Here is a 14,636-nt window from a genome sequence, read left to right as displayed (position 1 = left end):
GCTGTCTTCTAATGAAACTGCCTCAGGAAGTGGACCTGCACTGTTGGCAAAGCACGAAAGCTTCCTGGAATGGCCTTAAAATCCGTTATTCATTCTCCTTGCTTTTCAGGAAAAAAAAATCTTACATTTTCACAAACGTGAGCCAGAGCGAGGCATTCTTGGTAACACAAAGTCACAGGCCTGAGAGTTCTGCACCTCCTCCTTTACATCTTCATATGACCAAGTGTCAGAAGACACAGTGTATTAAACACAACAACAAATGGCCACCCCCAGCCACACGGGGCCTGTGGTCACAAACGTCAACAAATCAGCTACATGATACATTAGGATGTTAACCAAAAACACCCAAATTCTGTTGCTTAGTAACTGCTGTCTAAAGATCCAGTTTCCAGCTCTGCTCTTTGTATAGATGAAACCATGAAAAGAGAAGGATTAGGCACCATGATTCTGTTCTGTGCAGACTACAGTTTGTAGTGGGATTTACAGGAGGATATTCAAAGACGATTATTTCTTCCTCGCAAGGCTAGTGGAAAGGAAAATTTCTTTCATTAATTTTCCATCTTTTGAAAATAAGTCTCTATCTGTTATTAATGGATGTAGTTTTATAAATCACTGACATTTTTACTTAATTTTGTTCACAATGTCATATCTGATTGCTCTAGTTCACCTCTGTATTGACTGTATACTTTGAGAGCATCAAGATTAGGTAATTAGTTAAAACCAAATTCTACTGTTACTCTTTTGTTTATTTAAGGCTACTTACATAAGTAGTAAAATAGGGTTTTTTTAAGTATAAATGCAAAAATGGATAAAATAAGTAAAACTCAGAATGAAGTTTGGGAAGCAAACACAAAATGGGAGGGAAGGAGATCTGTGACTACTTCAAACATCTTAGAAGAACTACGGTACACGCAATGTGATGATAATAACTCACACATTTTTGGCAGTGTTAAGGAGTTTACGAGAATGGATTTATTAATGAAATTAAGAGAAGTACAAGGTAAATTTTAAATTAATTGAGACTAAACTGTGTTCAAGTAGTTTAGCACTGTCTGAAAAAAGAAGCAGTAGCACAAGGCCTCTTTACCAACAAAAACTCTTGTCTCTTGGTTTAAGTAATATTATATAAAGATATTTTTATGAATTAGCTAATGCATACCAACTATCTTTAATAAAAGTTAAAGTGGCAACTTTTCTGAACTTTACAAACTATTGTCATTGCAAAATAATCTTTAAAATTGAGTTTACTCACTAAAATATAGCTAATGAATCAATTAAATGCTCACCTTTCACCTATCAGATAGGCAAAAAACATTTTAATAGTATCAAATGTGGGTGAAAATCCCAAGAAACTCTAGCATGGGACAGCAAGGGTAAATTTATACAACTTTCTGAAGGAGTGAGTTTTATAAATCATTATTTTTACAAAAGAACTTTGAAAGCAATATGCATCATGGATCTTTGAAATAATAACATATTAACCTTAGCAATCCCAATTCTGAATATTTCCTAAGGAAGTGACCGGGAGTGCAAGCATAAGAATGAAAAGTTAAAACAACAACTACACTTTCCTGAGCACATATTATGTCCCAGGCTCTCTGTGATACCGTTCATAAACTCTCTCTCATTTAGTTCTCATAGTATCCTATGAGGAAGCTATTATTATCTTCACTTTACAGAAGAGGAAAAATAAAGGTTTATAGCCTAAGTGGTTTATTCAAAGTCACGGAGCTAGTGAGTGTGGTGAAGCTGGGATTCAAATTCAGGCCTATGTAAGTCCTAAGCCTAAGTTCTCAGTCACAGAATGTCATTCTATCTAAGAACAATCTAGAGGCCGGTCTTGTGGCGAAGCAGGTAAAGGCGTTGCCTGCAGTGCCGGCATCCCATATGGGCACTGGTTCAAGTCCCAGCTGCTCCACTTCCAATCCAGCTCTCTGCTATGGCCTGGGAAAGTAGTGGAAGATGGCCCAAGTCCTTGTGCCCCTGCCCCAACATGGGAGACCTGGAAGAAGCTCCTGGCTTCGGATGAGCGCAGCTCCAGTCATTACGGTCCACTGGGGAGTGAACTAGCAGATGAAGACCTCTCTCTGCCTCTCCTCCTCTCTCTCTGTAACTCTTTCAAATAAATAAATAAATCTTTAAAAACTATCAATCTAATTAAAAAATGGAGGGGGCAATAATTCCCCTTGTTTGACAGTTCTATAGGATATTATTTATAATGATGAAAAAACTTGCAAACCTAGATGCCCAACAATAGAGACTATACATATGCAGCTATTAATTTAATGTAACATTGAGATGTTTTAATGACACTGAAAAAAGTTCCTAATATGTTGAATAATAGAAGGTTTAAAAGAGTAATATCCAGTGTGATTCCCCCTATGTAATGTGCATGTGTGCTCAAATAATACTGAACACAGTATTAAAGGACAAATATGGATTTATTTTAATTTTCTTCTAAGTTCATTTCTGTATTTTCTAAATTAGGAAAAGCTATATTAACTTTTTTATAATTAAAAAGAAGCTACATTATTTTAGGGGGAGGGGCTTCTTTCAAGGAAAGACATGTTTTCTCCAGAATAAAACATTATAAATTATTTGTTCTCTGGAAAAAAATTAAACATCATCTCTTCATCCTTACACCTTAAAGGCAGGGACAGGCACAGTGGCAGGAGGCGGCCTGGAACCACGGAAGAATGGCATTTACAGTTCCTTTCCAACACCACCTGAAGACTTTGTATTGTTAGACTGGTTTGTGCCCTCAGGCTTTTGTCAACCTATCATCAGGTAACAATGTGAAAATTATTTGCAGGGAAAGATTCTGTAATTTTGTGTATTTCTAGGATATTTCTAAGATACCTATGCTTCATTCTCTTCTGTTCTGAACCTTGGCTACAGGGAATATTTCTTCCCCCAAGGAAAATCAAAGTCTAGTATGAATTGATTGCACTGCTGCAGCAGGGATCGTTCTGAGACTTGCAGAGTGGATGAATGATCTAGACAGTGGGTGAATCATGAATCGAAACAATTCTGCATAAGCTTGTATAGACATTTATTTTTATACTCCTTAGCCTTCTGCTCATCTAAAACTCTGCCTTGAAAGGCTTCAACAATTTAAAGATTAAATCATACGTTATTAAGCCATTAATTTAACCATTTAAGCCTCTAAAATCAGCACATATTACCTTCCCCCCAAGTCAATTTGCAAGAGATTAAAATAATAAAAATGATAATATCTCACACTCACAAAGAAGCTTTGATCTGCAGAAGCCTAAAGTACTTTTTAAAAACTTTATAGAAAAACTGCGACCATCCACCCACATCCCAAAGTCCCTCTGAGTAGAAAGCGGGCCGCTGGAGGAGAGCAATGGAGCACTCTCCCTCTCCCTCTGGTCAGGGACACTTCCAGTCTGAGCAAGCACAGGAGTACACGACTGAGGGAATGAAAGCAAAGTCAGCTGTTCATTTACATGGGAAGTTGAATGGCCATAGATTCCAAAAGCAGTATTTAAATTTTCACCAGAAGAAGTGGCTTAAGGGTTCTCTGTAGAGGGACAGAAAACCAATGGAAAACAACATCTGCCTACTCTAGGGAGCCAGCTATTTCTGGGAGGGATAGGTGCTATTCATTTTACTTCTGAAATAGAATAAACTGTGATATTCTAAGTCATTTTTGTATCTGGTAACATTTCCTTCTCTGTCACAGTCAAGTTCAATGATCCTTATAGAGTATTTATCTTGCAGTTTATGTATATGGCTCAAATTGTGCTAAATGTTCTGCCTCCTCCATCCATTTCAAGCACCCATCACAAACAATTTTGCGGCACCTGAAGGAAAAGAGACTAATTGACATTTCTGGGGAGTCTGCATGACCACTTTTTTTTTTTTTTTTTTTTAAAGATTTATCTATTTTGGGGCTGGTGTTATGGTATTTCTGGTAAAGCCACTATTCACAACACCAGCAACCCATATGGGCAGTGCCAATTCATGTCCTGGCTATTCTACTTTCAATCCAGCTCCCTGTTAATGGCCTAGGAAAAGCAGCTGAAGATGGCCCAAGTGTTTGGACCTCTTCTACCCACATAGGAGACCTGGGAGAAGCTTCTGGCTCCTGGCTTCAGCTTGGCCCAGCACAAGTTATTGTAGCCATCTGGGCAGTAAACCAGCAGATAAAAGATCTCTGTCGCTCTTTCTCTGTCGTTCTGACTTTCAAATATATATCTTAAAAAAAAAAAAAAAGACTTATCTATTTGAAAGGCAGAGCGACAGAGAAGGGGAGACACAGAAAGATCTTTCATCCATGGATTCACTCCCCAGATAATCGCAACAGCAAGGTCTGGGCCAGGTGGAAGCCGGGAAATCCATCCTGGCTTGTGACAAGGGTGGCAGGGACCTAAGTACTTGGGCCATCTTCTCCTGCCCTCCTAGATGTGTCAGCAGGAAGCTGAATGGGAAGTGGAGCAGCTGTGACTTGAACCAGCACTTTGACATGGGATGTTGGCATCACAAGTGGCTGTTTAACCTGCTGTACTGCAATGCTGGCCCAAGTCTGCTTCTTCTTTTTTTTTTTTTTGTTTGTTTGTTTTTTTTTTTTTTTTTTTTTTTTTTTTGGTCAGGCAGAGTTAAGACAGTGAGAGAGAGAGAGAGAAAGGTCTTACTTCCATTGGTTCACCCCCCAAATGGCCGCCACGGCCGGTGCGCTGCACTGATTCGAAGCCAGGAGCCAGGAGTTTCTCCTGGTCTTCCATGCGGGTGCAGGGCCCAAGGACTTGGGCCATCCTCTACTGCCTTCCCAGGCCACAGCAGAGAGCTGGACTGGAAGAGGGGCAACCGGGACAGAATCCGGCACCCCAACCGGGACTAGAACCCGGGTGCTGGCACCGCAGGTGGAAGATTAGCCTAGTGAGCCGTGGCACCGGCCCAAGTCTGCTTCTTTTTAAATGTATGTTTTCTTTATAGTCCCTTTTGCTAGGAAAAACTGAAGTAATCCTACCCTACATCTCCCCACCACCACTAGAAACCTTTTATTTAAGGTGTGCAACTTTCATGCATTTCATAAATACAACTTTAGGAACATACTGATTCTTCCCATGTACCTGCCCTCCCACCCTTCTTTCTCTTCCCTCTCCTATTCCTATTCTTATTTTCTACTAAAATCTGTTTTCAATTAACTTTATTCACAGAATATTAACTCTATACTAAGTAGAGTTTAACAAATAGTATGAAAAAAAAATTGGTCCCCAACAGTTTTTTGATTTCTTCCAAGACCCACTGTTCATTCAGGATCATGTTGTTCAGTCTCCATGTGTTTGCAAATGTTCTAGAGATTCTTGAGTTGTTGATTTCCAGCTTCATTCCATTGTGGTCAGAGAAGATGCATTGGTAGGATTTCAATTTTTTTGAATTTGCTGGGACTTGCGTTATAGCCTAGCCTGTGGTCTATCCTGGAGAAAGTTCCATGCACTGGTGAGAAGAATGTGTATTCTGCAACTGTAGGATGAAAATTTCTGTAGATATCTATTAGGTCCACTTGGTCTACAGTGTCAATTAACTGTTGTTTCCTTGCTGATTTTCTCTCTGGTTGATCCCTACCTTACACCTTAACACAGTGAGTGCCTGATGGACATCCAGAGCCTTCTTTACTTAACTTCTCAAGATTCTTCCCTCTAACTCTGATTTTCCCACATCTTTTTAACCTACAGTAAGTTCATATCTATAAGATATCAAGTATGAAAAAAAGAATTTAAATAAAATAAATACTTTAGCTGGATACAAAAAATAATTTCTCTGTTGCCTGAGAGTGTTTGGAGTTAGAACATGAAAAACTGGCCATCAGGTAAGAGGAGCACTTTATCATGGATTTTTTTTTTTTTTAAAAAACAGCCACCTGCTATTGTAGATGTCTTACACAGCACTCGGCTGAATGTAAGAGAGATGGACTAGATGACCTTGTAGTCTTTCAGCTCTGCCATTCTAGGCTACACTGTCCCAACTTCCCTGATGATTCAGAGTGGTCATATTAAGGTGATAGGGGCTAGCATTGTGGTATAGTGGGTAAACCTTCAACACTGGTATCCCATATGGGCTCTGGTTCAAGTCCTGGCTTCTCCACCTCTGATCCAGCTCTCTGCTAATGTGCCTGGGAAAGCAGCGGAAGATGGCCCAAGTCCTTACACCTGCATCCATGTGGGAGACCTGGAAGAAACTTCTGGCTCCTGGCTTTGGACTGCATTGCAGCCATTTGGAGAGTGAACAGTGGATGGAAGAGCTCTCTTTCTCGCTCCCTCTCTAACTTTGCCTTTCAAAAAAATAAATCTTTAAAAAATTGGCTGTTCAGTCTCTCCCCCTCTCCCTCTCCCCCCCCACTTCCTCTCTCTCTCTCTCTCTCTCTCTCTCTCTGGCTCTCTACCTGCCCTACCTGTCCACTTCATTTCAGAGAGCTCCTTTACTGTTCTCTGACCTGGCTCCCACTACACTCACTGCCATTTGCAGTTTCACTGCTTCTTTTGCTACTACAAGTAATAAAAGAAAAAAAAATCTTCAAAAAATAATAAAAGTTAAAAAAATAAAAGGTGACAAATGTCAAAAGAGAAAAGAAGGTAGATGAGGACTGCATTAAGCTGTCAAGCAGATTGATAATTACGAAATACGCAGTCATCCTCCTGTAGGGAATAGCTTCCCAATGACACATCACTGTTCCTTCCCAAACTGCACAGTCAATGTAATTGTCCCTGGACAGTTTGACTTTGTACATTGATGTAAGAGCTTCACAAAAAAATCCTAAACGAAACCACTCCACTCTGCCCAAACACTCTCAACTATGGTCCTTCTTTTTATCAAGCTGATACAAACCTAAGGAAATTCATCTTAAGACAAAACAAAGCAAGCATAACTTGGAAGGTGAAGCACTTTTACTAAAAATGCATTACAAAGTTAAGAATCTAAAATAGCCACTGTCCTGGCACCCTCATCCCAAATTCTGCTGATCATTTTGTTCTGCTAGAGAAGAATTTAAGAACATAGTTGCTATGGGTTTTATATATATGTGTATACAAAGATAGCTTTATATGTACATGTATGTTTATACACACACAGATACATACATCTAAGAGATAAGAAATTAAAAACAGTAAAAATCTTGATACCTTCTTCATGGCCTGACACTTGGCTGTCTCAGAAAAGCCAATCATCTTATCGGGAGAACAGATCTTGATGAAGGGGAAGTTGGATTCCTCTGCAATCTTTGCAGCTAACGCAGTCTTCCCACTATGAGGAGGGCCTGCATAAAGACATGAGCAAGTCAAGGGAAAAAAGCCAACCCAAGCAAAAGGCATAAAACAAGTTTTAACTTTTATCCCCAACGTATTAAGGTCTCAACTAGTTGCTCATTAACATTTCCTGACACAATTTCATGACAGACATGTTTCCTTTTATTTATTAGCAACTAAACTTAACAAACTGATTAGCATTTCTCAAAAGTGTGGTGAAACACATTCCTTCTTACTTTCTCACACAGCTTTCATCTTTCAAACTTCTGGGTGAATGTATGAAGTACAAGGGTTTTGCTTCTTCAAAAAAACAAAACGATGCATTCAAATGCTTATCAGTACTTGTGTTATTCTGTCAAATCATTTGTCTAGCAAAAACATATAATCTTTTTAGGAGATGATATTGAGAGCAGGGAAAATTGCCTGTTAGAAGCAAATATGACTTAAAAAGCTACAACTCTAAAAACAAAAAGGCCACCAAATCTACAAAATACCTGTACTTAGACATCCCTCCCTTCCCTTCTGTGTGAAAGAAGAAGGGTCCTCTTCCAACTGTGAACCAATCAACTCTGCCTCCCTATCTTCTTAGAGTCTGGCGTTATTGACTGTTTCTCTCTCCCATCTGTTCAGCCTCTTTCTCTTCTCTGAAGTCTTTCCAACAGCAGTTAGACGTGTGGGCCCCTCTCAGGAGCACATCTCCCCGTTCCTCGGACAGCTTCTCCTCATCCTTCGGGCCTTGGTTTAATGTGTTCCTCTCAGGAAGCCTTTACCTTTATACCCGTGGAAAGGGTAGGTTCCCCTGCCATGTGCCCTCATGGAAATTTGCTGCTGTCGTGCTAAGCAAAACTACCAATTAATCATTCGCGAGTAGAATGTTCTTTCCCTTTTGTCTACCCAGTGAACTCCTAACTGACCCAGCAAGGCCTAAATTAAATATCACTTCTCCATTTCCCTGCCCATGCCTTTGCAAAATGGCTTGCATTCACCTACCCCTTTACACATATATGCTGTAGATAGGAATTTATTTACATGTCTTTTTTCATGACCAGACTGAATGCCTGAATGTCTGTACCCCCGCCAGAGCCTAAAATACAGTAGGTTCTCAGCATAAATTTAATTTTAAAATTGAGTACTATGTGGTATCATTCAGTCCATTAAGTACTACAGAAATTTAGACATAATCCTATAAGAAAACTAGTTGCTACTATTCATTAGTAACATTCTAACTCAAGAAAACTTTAATACATCCACAATATGGCTATATAGTCTGGATTACTATTTCATATCATAACAAGCTTTAGAATGAAAAATGATTCATTTTTCTGGAACATACTAAATGGTTTCGGAAAAGTGCTGCTTTCTACATTTGAATGGCTTCTCCTCAATCTTCCTCACCTTCCAGAAGGACGCTGACCAAGGGTGTGCGGTCACTGTTTTTAGTCTGTTGTACCAGCAGCTCCCCGTCATCCAGGACACGAGTGACTGGGTCACCCCACTTGATGATTCCATTCATAATGTAACTGGCATAATCCTCTTGGTTTGTGCCAAATGCCTAGTGAGGAAAAGGGTAGTTTAAAGCATTTTGAATATTAATATTAAAATATTTAAAGGTATAAAAGTAATAAATTCCTACACACTAAAAGTATTGAGCACTATCCCATATTAATGTAAAAAACCTGAAAAGTTTTATAATTGATCATTTAACTTGTTATCCAGTGGGGCGGGGGGAGGTGGGTGAAGCTGCTTTGAGTGACTGAAGGAATAAAAGTAAATAGATTCTAGGTTCATACTCTAAGAGCTCAAACACCAAAAATTCCTAAAAGAAAGAATATGCTTCAACATGCTTGATCCTATAAAGAATATGCAGGTTTTGGTCATTTTGTTAACAACAAAGAGAAAAAAGTGATTTTGGACTTAGAAATAAGAAGCAAGGGGATGGCACTGTGGTGCAGTGGGTTAGGCCAGTGCTTGCGACGCCGGCATGCCATGTCAGAGTGCTGGTTCATGTACCAGCTGCTCTGCTTCCATCCATCCTCCTGATAATGTACCTGCTGCCAGCAGATGATGGCCCAAGTGCTTGGCCTCTGCCACTGACATGAGAGACCAAGGATGGAGCTCCTGGCTCCTGGCTTCAGCCTGTTCCAGCCCTGGCTGTTGCAGCCATTTGGGGAATGAATCAGTGGATGGAAGATTCCCCTTCCCTCCTTTCCAATCTCTCTCTCCCTCTCTCTCTCTCTCTCTCTCTCTTGTTCTTGTTCTTATTCTCTGTTTCTTTGTCTTTCAAATAAATAAATAAATAAATCTTTTTTTTTAAAAAAAGAAATCAGAAATAACTCAGCAAAGACATTATCCTTACACTGACTGCAGGCGCTATGGATTACAATGGGAATACAAAATGGTATTGATCATGTCCACATCAACTGTATGGTAGGGGATATAAGTTAAATGGCACCAAATATATGTCTGTAAGTATAAGCTTTAGAATGGTATAGAAACGAGCAGCTATAATCAAGACTGAAAGGTTAGTAAAGGAAAAAAAGCAATTATTTTATATAATAACTTTGAACTTGTCCTTCTTCAATTTCAACTTATAATCTCAAAGATTATAACTCCCATTAAAGCAGCTGGAAAAGTAGTCAACAACTATAGTGCTTACAATTGAACTGGATTTTCTGAAAGCTAACAGGAGGGGCCAGCGCTGTGGTGTGGCGGGTGAAGCCACTGCCTGCAGTGCCGGCATCCTGTGTGGGCGCCAGTTCGAGTCCTGGCTGCTCCACTATGATCCAGCTCTGTGCTGTGGTCTGGGAAAGAGGTGGAGGATGGCCCAGGTCTTTGGGTCCCTGCACCCGCATGGGAGGCCCGGAGGAGGCTTGTGGCTCTAGCCGCTGCAGCCAGCTCGGGGGTGAGTCAGTGGATGGATGACCTCTTTCTCTCTGTCTCTCCTTTTCTCCTTCTCTGTGTGGCTCTGACTTTCAAATGAATAAATAAATCTTAAAAAAAAAAAAAAAAAAAAAAGAAAGCTAACAGGAGACTAAATGAACAGTAAAACATAACAGTGTATATGTAAAGTTCATGTATCTTGAGAATTTCAACTTTTTAAAGACTACCACATACTTCAAAAGGTCAATATTTGATTACCCAAAATACGGAATTATGTTAACAGTTCTTCAGAATCTGAATCTCAGAGAAATTCAAATCTGAAACAATATCCAGTGGTCTCTGGTCCTTATTACTTTGACAAAAAGAAAACTGCTTTCGGGCTACCCCTTAGGTAGTGTCCTTGCATTCCTGTGGACACACAGGGAGTCCTTGCTCTCTGGCTGAGAACGGGCAAGCTCTGGCCCTGCAGAGGAAGAGCCTAATGAGTGCTGGCTGGATGCTGTTACAGTACACATGGAAGTTGGACGGCTCTTGTCTGCAGTGGTTCCAAGCACACACTCCAAACCTCGCAGCAGAAGCTTTAGATGCCTGGAACAAAGCAGTGACTCTCCCAGCTCACACAGCTTGTTTTCGTACATAGCCTGTCATTTCATTATTTCATTCTCCAGACCCCTGGACTAAACAAAAGTAAGTTTTTAGACAAATTATTTGTCACCAAAAAATCCTTAGAATAGATCATCTAGTATGGGTTCAAATAATGTTGATAACTAATGGATAACAGCAAAAGACTAGATCATTTCCATTGCTTAGTAACTTTCGAAAGTAATTATATTTGAACATCACAATAGTCATAAAATGTAGACAGGGTTAAAAGAAATTTACTTTTGTCTTTAAAAGAGATATCTGCAACAAATTGTTATTGTTAAGAACACATAACAAATAGCCAATAAGTATATGGTAAGATGCTCGACCAACTAATTATTTGGGAAATGCAAATCAACACCATAATGAGATTTCACCTCATAATCATTAGAATGGCTACTACCAAAGGTAGAGACAATAATGAGCATTGGTGGAAATGTGAAGAAACTGAAATCCCTGTTATTAGTGGTAATGTAAAATAGTAGGGTCACGTGGAGAAATAGAATGGAGAGTACACAAATGATTAACAATGGAATACCATAGGATCCAACAATCCCACAACAGTAAGAAGGAAAGGAAGGTCTGGGCAGACATTTGCACAGCCATATCCACAGCAGTGCTACTGAGGATAGCTACAAAGTGGAAGCCACCAACCGTCCACTGATGGGTGAGTGGAGACCAAAACAGAGTATTCCTCAGCCTTAAAATCTGAAGATATTCTGACCTATGTTGTGACATGGATGTACCCTTAGGACACTATGCTAAGTGAAATAAGCCAGTCACAAAAAGACAAATCCTATATGATTTCACTTACATGAAATACTTAAAGGGGTCAAAATCACAGACACGGAAAGTAGAATGATGGCTGCTGTGGACTGGGGGGAAGGAAAAATGGGGAGTCTTTTAATGGGTACAGAATTTCAGTGTTATAAGACAGAAAGAGTTCTATAGATGAATGGTGGTGATGGTTACACAACATGATCAATGTATTTAACACCACTGAACTGTACTCACACACTTAAAAATGGTGAAAATGGTAAATTTTATATGTGTATTCTAACACATTAAAAACTGAGAAAAAATAATTTGTACAGATCAAAAAAGAATAAAAAATAAGGGGTTGGCACTGTGGCATAGCAGGTAAAGCTGCTGCCTGCAGTGCTGGCATCCCATACGGGCACTGTTCTGAGTCCTAGCTGTTCTACTTCCAATCCAGCTCTCTGCTATGGGCTGGAAAAGCAGTAGAAGATGGCCCCCAGTCCTTGGGCCCCTGAACCTGAGTGAGAGACCCGGAAGAAGCTCCTGGCTCCTGGCTCCGGACTGGCCTAGCTCTGGCTGTTGTGGCATTTGGGGAGTGAACAAGTGGATGGAAGACCTCACTCTCTCTCTCTCTGCCTCTTTCTTTCTGTAATTCTGTCTCTCAGATAAATAAATAAGTCTTTAAAAAAAAAAAGGATAACAAGAATAAAATAAGAATAAAGAAAAACAAGAAAAAGACACAAATGGTATTTCATAGAAGATACTGATGTGGCTAATAACCATTAGAAGAAATGCTTAATCTCATAAGTAATCAGCAGAATACAATCCAGACCAAAGTGAGATCCCATTTTATTCCCAACTGAATGGCAAAAATTAAGCCTGACAATACCAAGTGTTGGACAGCATGTATAACAAGAGGGTCTCTCTCATATTCCTGGAACACTGGTAACTGTCTCAACTACTGGCACAACAGTTTGAAATTATCTTTTATAGTTGGACATTCATATATTCAACAACCCATAAATGTAAGTCTTAAATTTATATCTATGAGAAATTAATTCAAGAATGCTTAAAACAGCATTTGTTGGTAATAGTAAAAAACCGGTAACATTCCAAATGCCCATTAACAAGGAAAATAAATTGTGGTAGTCAAACAATGGAATGCTTTCAGCAATGAAAATGAATGATGTACAGCTTCAGGAAATCATATGGATGATGCCTGGTAAAGAAGAATTAACAAAATAGCAAGTTCTAAAATTTATACACACCACATTTTATTTTACATGCCATGTACAGAGACTAATGACAATGGTGTGTCATGAATTAGATTAAGATTAATCTAATTCTGCACACTGAGATGCACTAAAACAAACATCCACACCTCTTTAAGAACTGGACCTTTTTACAATTTTTTTAAACCAATAGAAGGCTCTGACAATGGTTACTAAAACATTACTGGTTGTTTTATATAAAAATGGGTTAATAACCTTAGACTATATTCTGAAGTTCTAACTTTATTTTAAACACTTTGTAAGAAGATTGCAACTTTTTTTTCAGGGCTTCCATGATGGTTAAGAGACTTAGGAATTATGGTAGCCATAGGAACAAAAGGTACTGAGCAAGAGCAAGGCACACTTTGGAGGAGGTTGGGAAAAATAGCGCTAGAGGAGGTAAAAGAGAGAGGCGGATATCAGAGTTAATTTGAAGTATCTTAATAACTGATACCCAAAGGATGGATTGAATTTAGGTTTCTATAGCTTGAGATTTTTATATAGGAACCAATAAGGAAAGTAATTTCAGTTTAATATAAAGTAAGAACTCATACTTAAATGTCTCAAAATTGAATGGGCTGCCTTAAAAGAATGTAAACTCCCTATCACAAAACATTTAGGTTAAGTATGGGCTCCTGCACTGATAGAGATGCTTCCAAGTCTATGATTTTCTCATTTCATGAAATTATGTAGGATGACCTTCTGTAACATGCTTATTTCTTTCCTGAATTAATACTGTTATTATTATTTGTCATATACATCACTCATTGTGCATACTCACTGGTTTAATATCATTCTCCAAAGAAGCAAGGAAGTCTCCTCTTGTCACCTGCAGGCTCTCTGCTTTCTCCATGTCCACTTCTACTTTAGTGCTGGCCTAAGCAAAAATGAAAACACAATGTAAGGTCTTCCACGATTTAAGAATATTTTCAGCCTCAGAACAACATCTGAAGGTTAAAAAGAATATCTTCACAGATTAAAAAAATCCAATAGTTATGAATTATGCATATGAACAGGGTTAATTTATTAATGTCTAGAAGATACAGAAAACTAAAATTTAATAACAAAAATCATAAAATAAGCAAAGAACACATGAATAGACACTTCTAAAGAGATATACAGATGCTCAATAAACACATAAAAAGGTGTCCAAGATCACGAATTATTTGGAAAGTACAAATCAAACTTCAATGAGATTTTGCCTCACAACCATTAGGATGACTACTACTACAGAAAAAGAAAAAAAATAGTAAGTGTTGGTGAGGATGTGGAGAAACTGGAATCCTTGTGTGCTCATTGGTGGGGATGTAAAACAGTACAGACATTCTGGAAAATAAAATGGAGATTTCTCAAATAATTAAAATAGAATTACTGTATGATCCAAAAATTCCACTTCCAAGAATATTCCCAAAAGAACTGAAACCAAGTTCTTGAAGAAATATTTGAACAGTCATATCCACAGCACTGTTATTCACAATTGTTAAAATGTAGAAGCCACCAAAATGTCCAAAATGCCATGTGTATGTGCGTGTGTGTGTGTGTGTGTAAACAATGGACTATTATTCAGCCTTTAAAAAGGAAGGAGGGGCCGGCACTGTGGAGCAACAGGTTAAAGCCCTGGCCTGCAATGCCAGCACCCCATATGGGTGCTGGTTCAAGTCCAGCTCTCTGGTATGGCCTGGAAAACCATCAGAAGATGGCCCAAGTCTTTGGGCCCCTGCACCCATGTGGGAGACCTGGAAGAAGCTCCTGGTTCCTGGCTTTGGATCGGCACAGCTCTAGCAACTGCAGCCAGTTGGGGAGTGAACCAGTGGAT

The 14,636-nt window shown here is 39.1% G+C and overlaps 1 protein-coding gene across 2 annotated transcripts in view; it reads right to left on the bottom strand.

Moving 5' to 3' along the window:
• NSF (N-ethylmaleimide sensitive factor, vesicle fusing ATPase) overlaps positions 1-14,636 on the bottom strand; it is a 183,369-nt gene that overhangs the window by 37,435 nt on the left and 131,298 nt on the right. For both annotated transcript variants that reach the window (XM_008271641.5, XM_002719197.6), the window contains exons 13-15: positions 13,602-13,697; positions 8,664-8,820; positions 7,146-7,279 (exon numbers count right to left, since the gene is read on the bottom strand). In XM_008271641.5, coding sequence (XP_008269863.3) covers positions 7,146-7,279; positions 8,664-8,820; positions 13,602-13,697 — 387 coding nt within the window. The remainder of the gene's footprint in view (positions 1-7,145; positions 7,280-8,663; positions 8,821-13,601; positions 13,698-14,636) is intronic.

The sequence above is a fragment of the Oryctolagus cuniculus genome, chromosome 17, assembly GCF_051225735.1.
Source record: "Oryctolagus cuniculus isolate XC-2025 breed Fujian yellow rabbit chromosome 17, ASM5122573v1, whole genome shotgun sequence".
Taxonomy (NCBI): domain Eukaryota; kingdom Metazoa; phylum Chordata; class Mammalia; order Lagomorpha; family Leporidae; genus Oryctolagus; species Oryctolagus cuniculus.
Note: the sequence above shows the minus strand (reverse complement) of the source record. Positions and strands in the feature narration are given on the sequence as shown.